Raw genomic sequence first — 22,426 nt, 5'->3', positions numbered from 1 at the left:
ATTCAAAAGTGCAACTACATAATTTGTTACATGATGGAAAATTAAGTAGTTCACTAATCTATCAATATACAAAAGATTAAAGTAATGCATGCAATGAAATGTAACGCTTCAGGTTTTCCAACATTCCATTGGGACACTCATGTTTGTTCAATTTCTGTAACAAAATTTTAGGGTCTTTTAAAATTTTAGGGTCTAAAAAGAATAAACAGCAGATTGTTCAAGTTGTTGAAATTAAAGGTGCACTTTAGAAAATAACTCAAATCTACTCAAAATCACATTCAATCAAGATGTTGATGGACAACGCTTATATGGTTACATTACAGTGTTATCATGCAATTTATTTTGAATAATTTATTAAGAAAGAAAGTAAGTAAGAAAGAAAGAAAGTCACATTGTAAATAGCTGTCATCATTTACAGTAATTGATCAGCAAATCTAAATGTATATTAATTCTATTTTAAAAGGTTAAATCGAAAGCACTTCTGGTTTATTTGCTCTATCTGAGAGTTTCAGTTTGACAGTAGAATAGGGGAGGCGCTATGAAGTAATGCTTTACGGTGAAGAAGGACAATAGTTCTGATAGGATAGAGTCCATGTACCGTCGTCGTGAAGCCAGCTCCTCCTCTACTACCGTGAAACGACGCGAAAATCTTATTAACCACGTGAATGTATAAGCGAACAAGTTCTTTCCACGCTTTCCAGTTATCCGCATCCAGAGGAATGCGTTTGTTTCATAGAATACGATGCAGTTTGGATATTTCCGCCGTGTGGTGCATGTCACGGATTTCCCGCAGAATTAATTTTCTGTAATATCTTGGTGAATTTATTTTAAAGACTTCACGAGGCGAAACGGTATGTTTATGGGTTTGCCAAGTTGGTGCAACATCTGAGTATGCTTTTACGAGGTGGATTGTGATTAGGGTCAGTGGGGTTGAAGAAAACAGATGATCATATAGTTCAGGTTGGGATTGCATGGATCCTTTCAGTTAACGCAGCACAAATATAATAAATCATTCAATTTAATTTCGAATATCAACAGGCTGTCAAGTCACTTAAATAGTAGCCTCAGTATATATCGTTTAAGGTCTATTTTAAAGGAAAGACGTCCAGCCAGTTTAAGTTTAGCTTGACAGTTTTGTTTAGCTTGGCACCCTTATTTATTTTGCGCCTGTTTCTCAAAATGATACTGTTGAGTATTGGAGATGGTCGTTTTTTGTAACCTTTATTCTTAAAATTGAACTAGACGTGTGTGGAATTACAGGATATATACATATATATATATATATATATATATATATATATATATATATATATATATATATATATATAAGAGAGATAGAGAGAGAGAATGTTTCTGGCCCTTTTCACTACTGTTAAGTTGTCTGCTCTGTTGTTTTCTCAGGGAATTGCACAGGAAGGTGTTCAAGGTTTCCCAGAAACTTAAGGTATTTTTCTGCTTTTTTATATAACTAGGTAATTGCTTACTTGTCGGCTCCACTGTGCTTTTAGAGTTGTCTGTATGATCGTGTGGGCCTAGTCTTACTTGTTTATATAAGTTGTTATCATGCAACGGGAAATGTTGTTTTGCTCATTCGATCAAAACATATGTAATATATATATATATATTTTTTTTTTTAATTTAGGGAAAAAATAATAATATTCAGCCTTTATGAATTAGTTTAGTAATGTAAAGATTACATCTGTGCAGAATGTCACAATTAAGTCAAACTTCCTGTTAAGTTAGAGTGCTTTGGCCATTGTGTCAGAATAATTGTGTCATGTTGATTTCTGACTTAATTGTCTCTCAGAAATATTACAGTTTTTTGGAAAAATATCTAATGGGCCTATATAGACTTGAAATGCCATGTAGGCATACGAGTTTCTCTGAATACATTACTTTATTCAGTACAACACTTTTCAAAAGAGTATCACAGTGAATTTTTAAAAGTTTTTTTTTTTTTTTTTTTTTTTTTTACATCTAATGTAAATCAGATTGGATATGTAAAAACACATGCCGAAGTGCTTGATTAGCAGTTAGAGGTCACTGCATAGAGCACAACCAACTGACCAGCTTTACATTCTTCCTGTTTGGCCACCCTCTAGTTTTTTGCAAATGTGTTTCTACACAGACAACTTTTTTTAAAGAAAGCTTTTTAGCAAGGATGTAACTACAGTGTAAAAACCTACAGTCGGAATGAATGGCAACTGAAAATTGTGGTGGTCATTTATGCTTCAGTTTGTGTCAGTTTATTATAAAACCCAAATAGACAGGCAGCAAAATGTTTTTGTAAGTAATTACATGTAAATAAAAATCATTCTGAGAACATCGACATGAAACTTGACAAGATCTAGATTAAAGCATTCCATCAGTGTGATATCGAACACAACGTGTTCCCATATTAGATTGACTTTATTTCATAAGGATTTTATAATTTTTTTTTTTTTTTTGCTTATGAAGAAAGATCATGCAAGCATGACTGTATTAATTTGTATTAATAGAAATACCACCATCTGAAGCAGGATTTTCTGCAAATAACATAAATTCCACAATGTAGCAAAGCACATACTGTACACTTATACTTCCACTTTTAGTTGCAGTTTAAATGGCTGTTTTTAAATAAATTATACATGTGTTACTTTCACCATGTACATTATACAAGCATATTATTATCATATAAACAAAGAGTGCATATTGATATCTTCCACTGTGGTTTGTGGCAAATGATTGTGATTTCATCAAAAAATGTCAATTTAAATATTATAAATAAATATTATAATAAAATATTAAATATAAAACAAATCAAAACTTGATTGAAATCAAAATTCCAAAAAGTAATGTCAGCATTCATTTGATCACAAAGGAGCCACTCAGCTTTTCAAGTGATAATTGTAATAATAATTAGGCTAAATGATAATTAACTTTTTTTTCTTTTTTTGTTTGACTTCAAACATGATAACATTTATGCAGTTGATAATTTTGTATTCTCAACTGTTTAAACAAGTTTATTTTTCAGTGTAAGTACTTACAAGTACTCATTATGTAAATATTCCAACAGACTTAAAACACATCAGATAGCAAACTAAATCAATACACTGAAAAAAGGGTAACCTTAAATGGTATTAAATCTGTATTAACTGGTCTGACTCAAGACAGAAATCAACCGAAATTCTTTTATACCAACAAAACTAAGTTTTATTGGTTAAATAAAGTAAAAATAGCTAACAATTGTTGGTCATCAGTTTTGAATCATTTATACAACCCCAACTGTGTGGCTAAGCATTACAAACGATTAGCAAAACTAGTGCTTGAATTTGAGGATATATTAGTTGTTGATTTATGTAACTTATATATTTGTTTTTTGTGTAGTTATTTTTCTAAACGTTCACATGTAACACAAATATCGTACATTTGAAAAGGCAGCATTTTCTGTACTAAAGGCTATTTGTGTTCGATAGTGATAGAAGATTATAATATAGAGACCCAGGGATTTGTAGATTTAGGAGTGCTTACAAATAGTAATTTAGTCAAAATCAAAGACAGCCTTTTAACTAGGGTTGGTAAATCGCAAATATCACATTCGAATATTTGAGCTCACAAAAAACGAATATTCGAATATTCGTTTATTTAAATTAAGTTTAATGAGACAGACGTTATTTTTCAGCAACATTTATTGTTTCCGTCATTTTGAACAAGCTTACACACAATAAGCTTGAACATTACACATCGTGTTTTGTAGCTGAAAACCTTTAACAATGCGTGCAAACGAACAAAAGTACAGATTAAAAGCAAAAAAAAAAAAAAGTGAACAAAGAAAAAACGTAAAGCAGCCAGCAGCAATTAGGCTATTGTAGAACGTAGCCTACACTTAACTTTGAAACTTTTAAACTGTCAGCAAATGTTTTTTTTTTCTATTGTTTTACATGTTCTTGTTAAGAAATATGGGCATGTAAACATGATCGGGGGAAAGTCGGCTCCTTAGTCTGTTAACAATAAGGCGCGCTCTGACGGCACAGACGTTGTCGGGACTCACAAATAACGGTGTGCTAAGCGAATAAGTTTTGTGAAGCGCTTCGTGTTTTCGTTTCACCGCTGAATGGGATCCTCATCTGGTGCAATACATGGCTCTTCCCACTCGTCTCGGCTGGACTCTCTGTACAGTACTCATCGCTGAAGAACTGGCTCAGCCTTTTCCGACGAGTGAGCATTGCATCCTCTTCATCGTTGGTGACAGAGGCTGCATCCGCACCACTCGCATCAAGGAAAATGTTCTGATAATGTTCAAAAAGTTTTTTTTTCTTACTTCTCTCATGTTTTCATCGAGAAACCTGAGTTGTTTGTGCTGAGGGTCTAGGGCAGACGCGAGAAGAGGAGTTTTCACTGTATTGTCCAAGTTAGCAGTGTTTATTCGTTGCTTGAGAGATGCCGCAACAATGTTCTTGAATTCGGTCCCTTTCTGTGATTCTCCATGGCATATTTGGAAGTACTGTAGAAGACCGCAGTTCTTAGGGGCCGTTCACATATCGCGTCTTTTGCGCACTCAAGTTCGTTATTTCCAATGTAGGCACGCGGTATGCGCGCTCATAATGGAAGCGATGCGGTCGCGATGCGCACGTTTTTTCCAGGCGCGTCCGCACCGCATCGAGATAAAAAAATATCTACACTTTTCAGAATGCCGCAAGCGCACCGCAGGTCATGTGACAAGAACTAAACATTCAGCTTCATTCTTTCCCGTAACAACGTTAAAAGCTCAGCCAAGATGAAGGAACAGCTGATCATAGCTGTATATAGATTGCCATTTTGAAAAAAATTCAGTAGCAGAGCTACTGAAAGCGATTTTTTGTGCTGCAAATCCATTTATCCTTTGGTGAAATCTTCATGAATAGAGAGTGTGTCATTGTTGCGTAGCAACGGCAGACGCCTCAGGAGCGCTTTTGCCCGAGCACTTTGGAAAGAAGGAGAAAGTGGCGCTCCTAGCATTTTCCACGCGTTTTTAGGCGCGATATGTGAACGGCCCCTTAATCATTCATTAATTATGTTTTGCTTGCATACATCTTCAAATATGCCGTGGAGAATCATAGAAAGTGACCAAATTAGGTTTTATTGTGAACTTTTTTTTTTGCAAAATTCGAATATCATTTTTATTTATCGAATAATTAGAGCAGAACGAATATTCGAATGTTCGACTATCTGTGCACACCCCTACTTTTAACAGCTTTGAGAGTGATTATCAACAACGTTTGACAGAATCAGTCAGTTCTAAATGTAATAAGTATAAATTTAAACACATCTTTAAAATACATTAAATAAAATTAATAAAGATAATGCAGTTATAAAATTTTAGGGTAGTCTTTGTATTTTTGTGAAGCTGTTTATGATTGTTTGAAATATTATTTATTATAGGTCTCAATTTCTTGGTTCTTTAATTCTTTTTAAATTAGATTTATATGATGTTATTCAACTGATCTGTTTATTTGTGCATCAAATTGTCTTTCTTTTGAAAAGAACACAAAACAAAAAAAGAACTGGCCAATTCTTTCTATACTTTTTAAGGGAAAATATACAGACTAAATGTAAAATAAAAAGTTAAAATCATGTCATTAATTTCATAAAAAAAAAGAAAGCTCTTCAAAGTTCCTGGAATAAAATAATTGGGTGTTTCTGAGGAGGGAGGTTGTTTTTTGTATGCGTTCGTGTGCAAGTGCTTTTTCTGCATTACTTTTGATTAAAATTGCATAGAGAAATATGGATTGTTTGTGTGTGTGTGTGTGTGTGCTCTCGTTTTTGTGACATATCAGGACACAACTCTGTATAATGACATGGGTATGATACAGGTATTACAAGGAGAGGGTGACTTATGAGGACATAACCTGTGTCCCCATTTTTCAAAATGCTTATAAACCATACAGAATTTTTTTTTTTTTTTTTGAGAAAGTAAAAATGCACAAAGTTTCCTGTGAGGGTTAGGGTTAGATGTAGGGTTGGTGAAGGGTGAATATACAGTTTGTACAGTACAAAAACCATTACGCCTATGGGATGTCCCCACTTTTCACAAAAACAAACGTGTGTGAGTGTGCATGTGTGTGTGTGTGTGTGTGTGTGTGTATAACCAGAGCCAAGAAGATCAGATGCCACACTGTGAACAGGGCTTCGGTTCTGTTACCTTGTCATCTGATGCACAGGATTTCTGTCACAGAACACATTGAATGTACTGTTGTAGGTATCAAGCTTAGAATAGCAGATACAGAGCAAAAAAAAGTTTTATATATATATATATATATATATATATTAAATATAAGTATATATAGTATATATGTACATATGTATATAAGTATATAAGTATATATGTACAACTGCTGCTCAGTAATTGTTTTAGTTTGTGTATTATCATGGCAAAAGTGTCTATTTGATGATGATTTTTAAGGTTACACATTTTTAATAGCTAATGCCTGTATTTGGGGATTAATTGTGGTTTTATGTGAACACCGCTCATGATTCTTGGCATCACAAGATCGATCTTTTACTCGGACTGCTTTCAGTAGCCATGTAAAAAAGTAAAGAAAACCGACTCCCTCCACTGCTTAGTCTGAACCCTGTTGTTAAATGTTCAAATGATCATTTTTGTAATGTACATAGTTTGAAGATTCCCTGTTTCCCACTTGCTTCAGTGCGGTGACGCCTTTCCTATTAGCCGATTCTTTTTAGTTGAATCCAAAAAATTACGGAAGCCTGACAAATGACTCTAGAGATGATATACTGCTTTGTATTTTTTTTCAGCATTAGCAGAGAGGGAATTTCCTTTATATGCAAGCAAAATTGACATTTTAATGGAAATATGCCCAAATAAAGGAGAACCGAATTGAATTGATTGGTGGTTTCTGCACATTGTGCATGGCATTAGTAGTCCATCAGGTGTTTACAGTCTCTTTATGTATTCATCTCTGTTTAAACACACACACTAGGGCTGCACGATGTGTCGTTTAAGCATCGATATCGCGATGTACGAATCCACGATAGTCACATCGCAGGATGTGCGATGTAGGCTGTCGTAGTTGATCCGTTATTCATTAACCGTACGGGCCAGCTGCTCCCCGGCCCTTGACGAATGTGATTTGTGGACTAATTGCACAGCTTAACATAGAGTGAAAGTTTATCATTTGCATGTGTTTTTAAGTCCTGTCAGTTTAACAGGGCAGAGAGAGAGAGAGAGAGAGAGAGAGAGCGCGAGAGCAAGCGAGCCCCGACCGCACGCTCACCATCTTCAAACAACACGAGCGCTGTCTTGCTCTCTCTCCCTCGCGCATATTAATCAATTGACACGATGGTGTCGATGTTTAAATCATTTATAATGAGAATGTAAGTGTGCTCACCCCATTTTTGTTTGTAAGAAAAAATTAGATTAGATTTCATATCGCAATATATATAGCAGAAAAATAAAATACCACAATGTAATTTTTCCCAATATCGTGCAGCCCTAACACACACACACACACCCATTGACTTGATCACATTCAATGCTCTTGCCCCATACTGTTTCTACGTAGACTGAGTCAACACGTAGACTGAGTCAACACGGATGTCTTGGGGATGGTGCAAGAGTTGCCATGGTAACCCCATAGCTGGAGAGTGTGGAGGTATAGGGAGTTCGGCTGGGCTTTTGTTATGGATGGAGTATGTGAGTCTAGAGCAACACAATAGCTCACTGAGACCAGCTCACAGGAGATGGAATTTAGTGGGAAAATTGTGATCTGTAAGTACTGTGAGAAACATTGGCAAGCAGAAATAATAACATGCTGTGAAAGCAATGTGAAAGGAACACTCCCTATCTGCTGATGGGTGTCGGCTGTTCAACGGGTTAGGTAGCATGTTTAAGAAGATTGAGTGTTCATTTGTAGCTTTATCCAAAATAAAAACTGAAACTACTGTTTAAATATAAAATACACATCATCCTGTTCAGAACTTCATGTACTGTATACTTCTTGAGTGTCAGTGAATGTTTGTAGACTCAGTGTGAAAAGATGGATGTCAGAATCATGTTCTAAAATGCCTCAAATCTGCTGAAGATCCTGGAAAACCAAATATTGTGCAGGACCTGGAGGACCTTTCTGAATAACTGTAAGCAGTTTTCGGACAAACAAGGCACTAATCAATTGATGAAACTTTGAAATTCAAGAAAAAAAGAAACAAAGAAAGATAGAAAATAATAATAATTATTATAAAATAAAATATTTCCATAGCACTGTATATGTGTGAATGTTTAATGGATGTGTTCAATAAATATGTAAATAAATGTGTGTGAAAGAGGTTTTTTTATTAAATCCAGAAACCACACATATAACATATATCACATATATTTTCACTGCAGTTCGACAACCAGTCAGTATTTACACTGACTGACAAGCCTTGAGTACACAATAACTGATGTGCGACGGAAATGATGACTTGTCTTGCACAGTTCATTGTGTTGCCAGTATTTCGGAGTTGGTATTATAAATGTGGAAGCTACGCTTCAGTGAAATTTAGCTACTACTCCCTAAAAGTGACAACTTCCATATACAAGTGTTGTAGTGTTCCTTTTGCAGTGACGGAACAATGCAGACATTGAGAAATGGATGGTCATGTGAATTATTTGCTCTTATTATTTCTAACAATTTCTGGTATTTTCTTAACAAGTTCACCATTCCCAGCATTGATTTTTTGTAAATTGAATCAGTCTTATCACGTGCATTTGTATGCTGTTCTGGAATGCAAACCTTTGTGCTGGTCTGTAACCTGTTCTAACAATCATATTAGAAGAATCACTCATGGTTTTACTCTGGCACTCTGAATCTTCAATGGCATGACAAAAGAAATTATATTTTTCCTGACTGATGAGTTTTTTTGTTAGAATGTAATAAGAAAAATGCAGTGTACCATGAAAAAAAAAACATGAACACAATGCACCTTTTTATTGCATTGTCTTCACTGGCTGCACTCATGAACAGACATACCTGTCAAGTTTGAAATAAATTTTTGTATTTTAAAACACAAGCTTATAATTTGCTCAAAGCGATTTAGTTAGAATTAATGAATTAATGTCTGAATCTCTTATTCAGCCTCAAGTCTTGCTTTCCAGTTTGACCTCAAGTCAGATTTTCCAATTAAGCAAAAAGGTTCACAAATCTTCCATCAATAAATCTTCCATCTAATAAATAAATAAATGAAAAAAAACCTCAATGATTGGTTATGTTGTTTATATGATATCAAAATAAAACTTAAATAAAGCTTCAAATATAATACCAAAGTAATATTGTTTGTAAAAATGTATGTCTTTAAGAAATATGGTACCACACACACACACACTCTCTAAGTTAGCTCTTTAGATACTGAGCTACAGGATATGGATACACACACTGGGTCAGAGGATGAGGATCAGGTTGTGATGAAGATAATGCTTCTTCAGCCTCTTGTGAATGACGTGATAGTCAGTGATCTGATGACCAGGTTAGATCTATATGCCATTCTAATATGATTAAAACACATGGCAGTGGATTGTTAATTAGTCTTTAATTGCTTCCATTGAGGCAAACACTGACACGCACATTGTAGAATTTTTTAGTATTAAACATCAATATATATTGAATGTTTGAAATGGTATATGGATAGTGTATGTGCTGTATTGTCTCTTTTTAACCCCTTCACGAGGATTGAAATGAGCTGAGTATGTGTGCATGTTTCAGGGCAGGGGGTGTAACCACACTTAATTTAATAAAGGCCTTGCCTGTGTTTTATAATCCCAATCCCCTCAGATTAATGGATGACGTACGTGTTTTGTAGAGCGCTACTTGGCTCAGACTCTGGCCAATTTGTGTCCTGTTGAGCGAATACACCATTCATGAATTACTTCAGTAAGTGGGGTTTGATAAAGCGAGAGTCTGGAACACAGAGCGTTGATGTCACAATTTGTGGAAAACCTTTTTTCTTTTTACATCTAAAGAGGAATTTTGGTGTCTCATCTGTAATGACTGACTTGCTGCTTTGTACCAAATCTGTAATACCTTAGTAATGAAGATCTAGAACTCAGTTAGACCTCTTCAGCAAAGCTAACTTAATTAGAAAAGACAACAGGAGTTGTTGGATAAACACATTTCTCTTATGACAACACTTTCTAAAACTATTTTGTACCGTCAGTTTTCATGATCACTGGACCATCTGCGGCAAGTTGGGAAAAGGTATCATACTCACTATTGTCAAAAGATTGGAATCAAGATCTTGTTTTTTTTTATGTATTTGAAAATTTAAATTTTGGATGCAAAGCTGAATTTTCAGTAGTTGTTACTCCAGTCTTCAAAGTCACATGATCCTTTAGAAATCATTCTGATCTGTTGCAGAAGAAACATTTCAGTATACCATTCAAAAGTTTGGTTAAGTAATATAAAAATAAAAAATAAAATCATTACTTTTATTGAGCAATGATAAATGCTGTTCTTTTGAACTTTCTATTCATGAAAAAATCCTGAAAAAAAATTATGCATGCATAAAATCCTGCATAAAATTATGTTTTTCATTGTGGGAATAAATTACATTTTACAATATATTGACATAGAAAACTTTAAAACTAAAATTTTAATTGAGATAATAGACCATATTACCGGGTTTGCTGCGTTTTTTATCAGAAAAATACAGCCTTGGTGAACATAAGAGACTTCTTCCAGAAACATGAAAAAATCGTATCGTAATCGTAATTTCTTTTTGTTATTTATCTATAGTATGATACACCCATAAACCCATGTATACACAGATAAGATTAGTTAAATGCAGGACATTTGTATCCAAAGCAACTTTTCCATTCAGATTATATATTTTATCCATTTATGCAATCCCTTGAAATCTACCCCATGTTCTACTGTTTGATCTCCAGGAACCATCCATCCATCCATTATTCAAGTCATTTATCCTCTGTAGGGTCTTGGCGAATTCAATAGATTTTTCTTTTCACTGTTGGAACAAATGGGAATGCAAAAATTAGATATCTTTTGGCAGTGTGGGCAGGTGCCAAATCCAGCTGGAAAACGAAATCAGCATCTTCATAAAGCTGGTCAGCAGAAGAAAGCATGAAATGCTCCAATATTTCTTGGTAAACAGGTGCAGTGACTTTGGTTTTCAAAAATACAATGGACCAACACCAGTAGATGACATTGCACCCCAAATCATCACAGACTGTAGAAACTTAACACTGGACTTCAAGCAACTTGGGCTATGAGCTTCTTCAACCTTTCTCTAGACTCTATGACCTTGGTTTCCAAATTAAATACAAAACTTGTTCTCATCTGAGGCAACAGGCACTGGGCAACAGTCCAGTTCTTCTTCTCCTTAGCCCAGGTAAGAAGGCTCTGACGTTGTCTGTTGTTCAGGAGTGGCTTAACAAGAGGAATACGACAACTGTAGCCAAATTCCTTGACACCTCTGTATGCCTTGACCCCAGCCTCAGTCCATTCTTTGGGAAGTTTACTCAAATTATTGAATTGATTTTTCTTGACAATCTTCATAAGGCTGCGGTTCTCTCGGTTGGTTGTGCATCTTTTTCTTCCACAATATTTCCTTCCACTCAACTTACTGTTAATATGCTTTGATACAGCACTCTGTGAACTTTGGCAATGAATGTTTGTGGCTTACTCTCGTTGTGAAGGGTGTCAATGATTGTCTTCTGGACAACTGTCAGATCAGCAGTCTTTCCCATGATTGTGTAGCCTAGTGAACCAAACTGAGAGACCATTTTGAAGGCTCAGGAAACCTTTGCATGTGTTATGAGTTGATTAGCTGATTGGCATGTCACCATATTCTAATTTCAAATTTGTTGAGAGAGTGAATTGGTGTTTTTTTTAATGTGAGCCAAAATCATCACAATTAAAAGAACCAAAGACTTAAACTACTTCAGTCTGTGTGCACTTAATTTATTTAATACACGAGTTTCATAATTTTAGTTGAATTACTGAAAGAAATGAACTTTTCCATGACATTCTAATTTATTAAGATGCACCTGTATTACATCTGTGGAACACAAAGAAGACACTCTAAATATCCTCATTCATTGTTTGTTTCACAGATGAGAGTAAGTCAACAATTTGAAATTGTTTAGTCTGCAGTGTAAATTAATCTAAGAATTTCTAAGTAGAACTGAATTGCAATACATGCTATTTCTCTGTATCAGGTAGCCATACATCCTGCTGCCTTGTCTTTAGCTAATGCATTTTTTTACTCACTTTGTCAAGTATGCTAATTAATCCTGTTTACTCTTAAACAATTTGTGCTGTAAAGGGCATCAGAATGAAAATACACAAAGTGCAACTCAGAATGCTAATGGATTAGCCACTGGGGGCAGCAGGATGCTGCTGTGGTAAAATAGCACATAAGCGATGTCCAGGTGTGTGTGTTTGTGGAATGTGAAGAGAGGCAGTGATTCTATTTCTGTCTCTTTCGTATACAATAAAGAAACAACACCAGGGGCTTCAGAATGAAAGCAATGTTGACAGTAAATGCTGGTTTAAAAGCAACAATTGTGGAACACCAATCTGCAGGATACATACAGACATTGGTGAAATTTTAAGTGAAAGGTTTTTTTTTTTTTCATAAAGCAAAATCAGATTCAGTTTGATTTATAGGTACTTAATGGTGCAATGTTACCTAATGGTGCAATGTTACAGCACACATAAATATTGGGTTAATAATACATTTGTAGTTATATTAAATTAAATCAAAACAAATTTTGTTTAATAAAATCATTCATCAAGCTTTGTGAGTCCTTTGTGCTTTGTGAGTACATGTATGGTACCTTTAAATAGCAAAAAAGTAGCAACTTCCATAATATAATTCCATATTTTGACATACATAAGAATGTAACACATTATACGGAGAAAAAAAATGTTGGGTTCAGGTTGGTTCTATCCATCAGTTGTTGACTGGATTTTGAGATTCAAGCATTATATGATTAATGCTTAAATATATATTTATGGTAAAATAAATAATAATAATTAATTAAACAAATGCATCAATGAATCTATGCAATAATATTGTGGTTTAAAATTAACTTTTTCACTCAGCAGCCAATTAACAGTAGTTAATGTAATTAAATACTACATTAACAGCCATTCAAACTTAAGATTATCAAAATCATTTATATTTAAAATTATTTTGGAGTCTAATACTGAATCAGCAAATGCCTTTCAGTTTTATGACAGTCAGTCATATTAGGGATAAACACAATGTTCTGTGTGACTCTTACAAAACAGCATTGATTTATTTATTATTTCTCACAACATTACCCCAAATGAATGGGCTAAGGCTGGAGGCTCCTAGTTGGAGGACATAATTTATGAACCGTCCATAACCTATCAGTTTGGTTATTGAGTTGATACTTATTCCCCATGGTTATTGTCACCTACACTCGGCAGGCATTCATTTCAAACCCTGAATATCATGCATTTAGAAATTGGTCTAGGATGACATTTCATGCATATTATAAAATGTGCAATTCAGTAGTTTTTTTTTATAATTACTATTATAATCATGTAACGTTGGAAGGACTAACATATAATTTTTGGTTTCTAAAGCAAATCTTCCCAGTACTATCAAGTGGTTAGTTCAAAGTGACATTTAAGTTCAGACTTGACTAGTATAGATGCGTATCTAATGAGCTAAGGTGAAGGTTCACATGGATCACTCAGTGTATTAAGGGGTCAGTAGTGTCTGATTAGCAGTAGCTCTGACTGAGATTGGCAATGGGACAGAAAATTCCTCGTCCTCTTCAGGGGGACCCACACTTGCTAGAGCAGATTGTGAGCTGATTAAGACCTCCAGATGTCATACTGCTAGTATAGATGACTAGATATTGCAGATCTGATTAAGGTGAGGCATTAGTTGCTGAGGAGGCTAAATTATTTTTTCTCTACACCAAAGCACTGAGTGCGATTATATCTAGTGCTTGGCTGTAGAGACCTTTCAGTAGAAAATCTCCATTCATTTGGTATACAGTAAGAGTCCAAGATTGAGAATTACCCTTTTTTTTGTCATTCCTCAAAAAAAAAAAGGTATAGCAAAAGGTATAGCTATAGCAAAGGCTGGAATACCTTTTGCTATAGCTCATAATACAAAATCTTTTGTCACCGTGGAAAATGCATTTGCTCTGTTTCTTGGCTCCGACTCTTTGCACACTTTCAGGACACTTATGTACTTAAGTGATTAAGAGACGAATTGGGAAAAGTGGGTTAATTCAGCTTAAAAGTGTCTCTATAGGTGGGTGGGAGCCACTGCCACTTCAGGGTCCCTGGGGCCTCAAACATATCCTACATCTACCTGCAGTAGTAACTGAGTTCAGCAGCTTCTAGACATTGTTTTGGTTATTTTGTGCCAGTTATTCCAGATTTGTTGGAGATAAAAGACTTTGGGGCCGAGGCTCAGAGCACCAAAGCTAGAGCTGTTTCCTGTAGCCTTTGTCTTGATGCCTTTGTTTGTTTTGAAGATCTCACGTCATGTGTGACGTGTCATGTGCAGGCTTTCAAACACGCTCTGTGTGAATGTTTAGGCTCATTACAGTTTCATAGTTGCCTGTATTGTGCCTGATGTGCTTAGACAATGGCTGTACAATTGGCTAGGTTTAGTCTGTGACTCATTACAATAGATCAAGTTTCCCTGGCTTCTCTAAACACATGGGTGTAGACCTGTCCTGACACCTGTGTGGTCCTGAAACCTCTATTACATGACCAACATTGATCTGTGACACCAAAAACGACGTGGCTGGTGGAGCAACTGTCATGGCACACTGGTATCTTTTACACCCTGTGACGACAGTCACATTGTTGCATTCTATGAGCATACCAATCTCTGTAAGAAGGTGTGCCACGGGTGTGTGTTTAAAATAGTGGAACTGGAAAAGCAGGGTGTTATACGAAGGTGATTTCTAGCAGCGCTAACATATTCAGTTAGCACAGGTAATGCTTATATCCGTCTCAGCAAACGTGTTGACACAGTGAGGTACGTAAATGACTTTATCTTTAATATCTCAAACATTTAACAATCAAAACCAATTTAAAGGTTTAATATTATGTAATTATCCGGTATATAATACAAAATTCCTGTTGGATGGTTTTCAAAAGACAGTGGTGTGAAAGTGGATTTTGAACATTTGCAAATGTTTTGATGCTATTATTTTCATCTCATTATTGATGTAATTCTAACCCTGTACAAAATTAGTTTACACAGTCTTAAATGAACAATTACATCATTCATTATGGCTTAAGGGAGGAACTGTAAAAATGTTAACATAAAAAATGTGATCAAAATAACTTAAAAATGAAACATATACAGTACATTACTGTTCGGAAGTTTGGGTTAGGTGAGATTTTTAAAGTCTCTTAAGATGCATTTAAATCACCAAAAATACAGTAAAAAAAATAGTAGTATTTTGAAATTGAAAGAACAGGTTTTCGATGTAAATATATTGTAAAAGGTAACTTATTCCTGTGATCCAAAGCTAAATTTTAAAGCAGCCATTTATCCAGTCTCCAGTTTACATGATCCTTCTGAAATCATTCAAATATGATGATTTGCTGCTCAAGAAACATTTCTTATTGTTATCAATGTTGAAACCAGTTCTGTAGCTTCATATTTTTTGGTAGAAACGGTGATACCGATTTGTTTGGAGGACTGTTTTTGACTATTTGAAATATAATTTTTTTGTTTTACTTTGGTTCAATTTAATGCATACATGCTGAATAAAAGTATCAGTTTCATTCACAAATAAAATGACTGACCTCAAACTTTTAAATGGTAGGGTCAATTAACTGGTTTTATTCAAGTCAAAATATATGTAGGCTGATTCTGCCATATGAAATGTTTTTGTTACACCAACTAAAATAGTTTTAAGGGTTAGCTATAGAAGGGTTATATTTTAAAGCGATGTAACCACTCTTTACAGTGTGAACTGTGGTATGACCCAAAAAAAACTGAGTCAGGTGATGAAAAAAGGTGGCGTTAGAATAGTAACTGCCACTCATCTGACCCCATTAGTGGAGGTGATGTAGCCTAGCTGCAGTAGTTGTAATTTAGACTGCAGACATGCAGCTGGTAATAGCTTCAAAAAAAATTAAATCTTCAGTATCTTGACAATCGGGTTAACACTAGTCACTTCAATCTACTTTCATTAACTCAAGTAGTCTAGTCACAATAATACTACTTGCCAATGTGTGAAGCAGGTGACATGCAAAGCTGCTGGTGATCTTGGTTTTAAGGTACTGCAAATGTAGTGGTTGTTTGTGGATAAAAGAAGCAGTCCCACCTCATCCAGCATTCTGGACAACACTTCAGATAGTTGTTGATGTAGCATTTATAGCATTACAATTGTGAATGAATGGACATCAGCTGAGAGATGCTGAGAATATTTGCTCCAGGACTAATGCCTGACTGAATACTTGGCCTCAAACAATAAAACTGTGTTCCCAGCAGCTGATAAAAGTCCTCTGTGTGTGTGTGTGTGTGTGTGTGTGTGTGTGTGTGTGTGTGTGTGTGTGTGTGTGTGTGTGTGTTGGACCAGTCTCCAAGTCTTGCCAGCTGGTGTTTAACCCTTAACTTCTCTCATATGGATAACACACAAACACGCACACTTTCAAACAACTCTTTTAACAACAGATCTCCAGTCCTCTATCATTAAATGTTTCCTTTAACTTATTTTGATATCTGGAATGGTTCCAGATCAGTGAATGTGGGGATTTTCTCCCCGTGGGATAATACAGATAATAGGTAAATATTTAAATAAACCAATTGAATTAAAATGACTTTTAAATAATTTATTTTTCTCTATAAATTATGTACGCTCTACTTGTCACAAATTTGGGATAGTCAGATTGAATTTTTATCCTAAATGAATGAATGCTTTTATTTAGCAAGGTCCATGAAATTGATCAAAAATTACATAAATCTTTTATAAAATTATAAATATCTTTACTATTTCAAATAAAAGCTGCGAATTACAGTTTTTTTTTATTTTATTTATTTATTTGAGTCATGAAACCACCGTTTCTACAAAAATATGAAACCATTAGAAAATATATATATTTCAAATAGTCAAAAACAGTCCTCCAAAAAATCGGTATCACCGTTTCCACCAAAAATATTAAGCTACAGAACTGTTTTCAACATTGATAATATCCGCATATTAGAATGATTTCTGAAGTATCCTGTGACACTGAAGACTGAAATTAGCTAAAAATTAAACTTTGGATCACAGAAACAAATTACATTGTAAAATATATTCACCCAGAAAAGTTATTTTAAATTGCAATACCATTTCACAACTTTGCCGCTTTTACTGTATTTGATTAATTAAATGCAGACCTTGTGAATGGGTTATTCTTCTTTTAAACATTTAAAATCTTAATTGAACCCAAACCCGAACTGTAATGCATTTCATGATTTTGCATAAAATATTTTTTTATTATATCTCATATATTTAAATTCATTTTATGCATCATGCTGAAGGAACATGTAATATAATAATGCTTTAATTTACATATATCAGTTAATAGATTCAGTTTTTGAAAGTGCATATTATATATATATATATATATATTATCTGAACATAATATGATAGACATTTTATGGAGCTTTACTGTTTCTTTTATTTTGACATTGAACAGTTTAGAGAAATATGTCTAATCAAACAATGTTTTTTGCACATCAAGAGATACGCAAGCATGAATAGTCCAAATTACTTGTGCAATTATATGTTTTGTTGCAAAAAATTTTTGTGTTGCACTACTGAAATTCTTCTGCTTCATGACTGTTCACATTAATTGAATTGCAATGCCTCTTCTTGTCATTTCAAATTCAAATTCCAAGGTAGCCTGTAGGATGTGGCCAATTCATTTAAAATTCCATTAGAATGAACGTCAGTTCTTAAATTTTACATTTTGCTCAACCCTAATAGTGAGGTGTCAATCACAGTTATGTAAAATGTGAGAGATGTTGACTATGCATTTTACCTTTGAAATTTGAAGCAAGTGCAACTCTGGCGTCTCCATTGTTTGTGCGTAGTGATGTGATGGCAATTTAAATAACAGATTTCCAAACAATCCAAATATTAAATAAACAGGCTATTTATAAGAATAGTGAATTTGAAGGTTAGAACCCATCCATTTTAGTAATCAATTCATGGCAGTAACAGAAGTCATAGAGCCAATAGCTGGCTTTCTTTCTTTTATGTGCATTTTGAAATATCAGAATCAGCATCAGAATCGAGTGATGGAAATGCTGAATCGCGAATAAAAATGCCTTAATTCGCAAAAACGTTTTTACGTTCGCTTGACGTGGTTTTTGACTTGGCGAAAAAGGGTTAATGTGAATAATGGGAGATGGAAATGCATTTTGCGAATAAATTCCTCAAAGCAAAAAGCATCAAAAAAGTAATGTGACTTTGCGCTATGGTAAATCCTGACTAACCAGCGGACCGATCTCATTCCACAGCATCTAAAATGTTGTTATGGTCATACGGAATTGGCCGAGCAAAGTCTGTCATCAAAGTATTTCTGTATAATTGCCTCCCAGAACTGTTAAACGATAGCGTTCCCAAACAGCAGCATTCACCTCTGAAACCAATAACCGCATTCATTGTGTTTTGTCTGCAGGTGCAAGTAATTTATTATATATGAAAATTATTACATTTAGTAGCTTCTCCTACTTTTCTTAGTGATGTATAGTGCCAGTTTATCAGGAACTGACGATTTTGTTCTCTTTGACTCGTTGGATGGAAACGGTGCTTGTTTGCAAATGTTTTGTGCGATATTACAATTTTGCGCATAAGTTAAATTCGCAACTTTGGATGGAAACCCGGCTAGTGTAACTTCTTTTTTTCTCATTGCAGTGTTTGATCTAATGATTGACTGATCTTTTTCTCTCTCATTCTTCTCCAGGGCTGTTGAGAAATTGACAGATAACAGTTTTGACAATCACTCCTTCAGTGTGTCGTACATACTGGACGAAGAGGCAGGAAGGGACGGGGGTGTAAGACCCCAGGTCCTGCGAGGAGCATCTAAAATGGGGACAGGAAATCATGAGCAGGAGTTTGATCAGCCAGGGGCCATGGGACGCCCCCAGGGGCCCAGGCATCATCAGCAAGAGCTGCCTTTACGAATCCTAGTGCCCACTCAGTTTGTGGGAGCCATCATTGGGAAAGAGGGACTCACCATAAAGAACATCACAAAGCAGACACAGTCCAAGTAAGGAGTCTTGATATTTAAAACATTTTAACCAATATTTGTTTAATTAATAATGAATTCAATTTAATTAGGGCCCGAGCACCAATTAATCAAAGATATACAAAGATGTGTTACAAAGATGCAATAGCTAGCATAGTTTAATGTTACTAATACAAATTCATCGATGGGACATTTCTAGGCTGATAATGAACACCTATAAACAATTTAACCGCAAGTCGTATTTCTACCCCATTTAACCTATTAAAAATAGTTTTGCTTATATGAATTAAAGGGGTCATATGACGTTGCTAAATAGAAAATTATATTGTTTATTTGATGTAATGAAATGTGTTTATGCGGTTTAAGGTTAAAAAAACTCATTATTTTCCACATAATGTACATTATTGTTTCTCCTCTATGCCTGCCTTTCTGAAATGTGAGGTGTACACTGATTAGCCAGCTATCCAGTGTGTTGTGATTGGCTGAATACCTCAAGCATGTGACGGAAATGTTAAACACCTTACCATACTTTGATGCCGTCTCCCAGGATGACGAGACGAAACCAATAAAACCCATTACATACGAGACATTTGTTGCATCCAGTGGGGACATAATTACTGATTATAATGATTTATACTGGGTTTTTACGCGTTGCATTTCCTATCGCGCCACATAAACATAAAACCATGTCTACATTTGTGATCAGAGAAATGACAAACAGCAAGCGCTACTCTACATTGCTTAAAGCTTGCATTTGAATCATCAGTGGCAAATTCTTTAAATCTAAAAATATAACTTACAGGCTTTGTGTCAGAAGCACCAGACTGATCACAGAAGGATCACAGACCCATTGTAGGCTAGTCTGCAGGTTTAGGTAACAGTCCGCCTTAAAATGCGCCACACAGTGTCACACACTGCGGACTTTAAAACGGCGCTGCCGTTGGGCTTGCAGCTACTACATGTGACGACCCCGGGCTGGATTCAGCTTCATCCATGGTGAAAGCCGATCTGGCGATCCACAGTACAAAGTTGATGTATTTCCTCAGCGACCAGCACGGATTAGTCCTAGGAATAACGAAGTGGATATCGTCCTCTTTTGGAAGACTAAACAAAGTAGTTTCGCTTTCACAATGAAACACACAGTGTCTCAACAATATGACGGTGGCCATACTACAGCAAGAATTAAAGTAATGCCTTCTTTCTTTGCCTGAACATTTGGGCGGCATTACACAAATATTTCCACATAGTGAATTAGACATGTGGGGACGTGTTTAAATGAGCCGTTTAGGGGGGTCAAGTCAAGTTAAGTCACCTTTATTTATATAGCGCTTTAAACAAAATACATTGCGTCAAAGCAACTGAACAACATTCATTAGGAAAACAGTGTGTCAATAATGCAAAATGATAAAGGCAGTTCATCATTGAATTCAGTGATGTCATCTCTGTTCAGTTAAATAGTGTCTGTGCATTTATTTGCAATCAAGTCAACGAAATCGCTGTAGATGAAGTGACCCCAACTAAGCAAGCCAGAGGCGACAGCGGCAAGGAACTGAAACTCCATCGGTGACAGAATGGAGAAAAAATCCTTGGGAGAAACCAGGCTCAGTCGGGGGGCCAGTTCTCCTCTGACCGGACGAAACCAGTAGTTCAATTCCAGGCTGCAGCAAAGTCAGATTGTGCAGAAGAATCATCAGTTTCTTGTGGTCTTGTCCTGGTGGTCCTCTGAGACAAGGTCTTTACAGGGGATCTGTATCTGGGGCTCTAGTTGTCCTGGTCTCCGCTGTCTTTCAGGGATGTAGAGGTCCTTTCTAGGTGCTGATCCACCATCTGGTCTGGATACGTACTGGGTCCGGGTGACTGCAGTGACCCTCTGATCTGGATACAGACTGGATCTGGTGGCTACGGTGACCTCGGAATAAGAGAGAAACAGACTAATATTAGCGTAGATGCCATTCTTCTAATGATGTAGCAAGTACATCGGGTGTTATGGGAAGTGTTTCCGGTTCCGGTTTACCTAATTAATGCAGCCTAAAAATCCTTTAACGGATTTGGATATTAAAAGCATATTAGTATGTTATGTGTAAGCCAGGTTAAAGAGATGGGTCTTTAATCTAGATTTAAACTGCAAGAGTGTGAAACTGCTAATAAACGTGGCTTTCTAAGGAAAGATTGCGATCTAATAGCACACCTAGGTTCCTAACTGATGACGAAGTGTGGTGTGGATGAGTCTTAACTTTATAAAGAATTTGGATCTCTCTGGATTTGATACTTTAGTCTTTGCAACTTCGCAGATCTTCTTAATGCACTTGTAACACTCCAAAGAGAAAATAAAAATGTAAATCACATCATATGACCCCTTTAATGTATACAGGTTGATTCAGTGATGTTAAGTCCTATTTTTGATTTGAATAAAACCAGTTAATAAATATGTAAAAAAAAAAAAATTCAATGTGTTGCTAGCTAACTAAAAATCACTCACTTGATATTTTTAAAAAGCTTAGAATTTGGACCTCATAATAGTGGTTGACCAATATATCATCAAGGTTATATCGCAATTTTTTCTTTTTGGCCAGTAGGAATAGGAAGTGGGACTTTTATGATGATCCCAGCAACTGAGCTCAGACTAACTTTGTTTAAAAGTTCTGTTTAATAATTAAAAAGTGAGAAATATAATACTTAAGTCTAATGTCTAAAGAATATGTAAACATTTAATACCCAAACTTCATAAACTTTTGGCAAAATTAGGTGTTAGAGCTTGGAGTGTGCATAGCCTGTATAAAAGTGTAAAGTACACTGTGTGTGGTGCCCTGTCTGTGTGTAACGATCTAAGCCTAGTAAAATAAATGCAGACAGGGCAGCTATGGTAACAACTTCTGTCGTTACCAATAGAATTCAATGGAACTTGTGAACATAGTTAGCTAAAAGCTATCTAGCATAGTTAGTGTGGGGAAGGAGACCCTGGAGAGTTGTGCTGTCACTGGACATGCATGAGCAAGAAACTTTAAATTTTGTAAAATTCAAAACTGAGCTGTACCATGTCCGGTAATCTTATACATTAGTAATAAATAATTATTTTCCAGTAATTATTTTAATATCATCAAGATACTTATAATTTGCAATAAAAATTTGAATCCATAATTATTTTTATATTTTTTTCTTCATTTTGATTTAAAAGTTTAAGTAATTTTGTTGTTTTTCTCTCT

General features: G+C 35.3%; 1 protein-coding gene across 3 annotated transcripts in view; it reads left to right on the top strand.

The window, feature by feature from the left end:
- Positions 1–608: 608 nt before the first annotated feature.
- Positions 609–22,426, top strand: part of LOC132142500 (insulin-like growth factor 2 mRNA-binding protein 2) — a 32,800-nt gene continuing 10,982 nt past the window's right edge. Inside the window, exons 1-3 of one of the 3 annotated variants that reach the window (XM_059552412.1) lie at positions 609–851; positions 1,402–1,444; positions 18,939–19,244. In XM_059552412.1, the coding sequence (XP_059408395.1) occupies positions 19,063–19,244 (182 nt within the window). In that variant the 5' untranslated portion in view covers positions 609–851; positions 1,402–1,444; positions 18,939–19,062. Of the gene's footprint in view, positions 852–1,401; positions 1,445–14,896; positions 15,007–18,938; positions 19,245–22,426 lie in introns of those variants that run through there. The other 2 variants (XM_059552415.1, XM_059552414.1) reach the window with 2 other exon arrangements.

Source organism: Carassius carassius, chromosome 6 (genome assembly GCF_963082965.1).
Source record: "Carassius carassius chromosome 6, fCarCar2.1, whole genome shotgun sequence".
In the NCBI taxonomy this organism is placed as follows: domain Eukaryota; kingdom Metazoa; phylum Chordata; class Actinopteri; order Cypriniformes; family Cyprinidae; genus Carassius; species Carassius carassius.
This window is presented reverse-complemented; position numbering and strand designations above follow the sequence as displayed.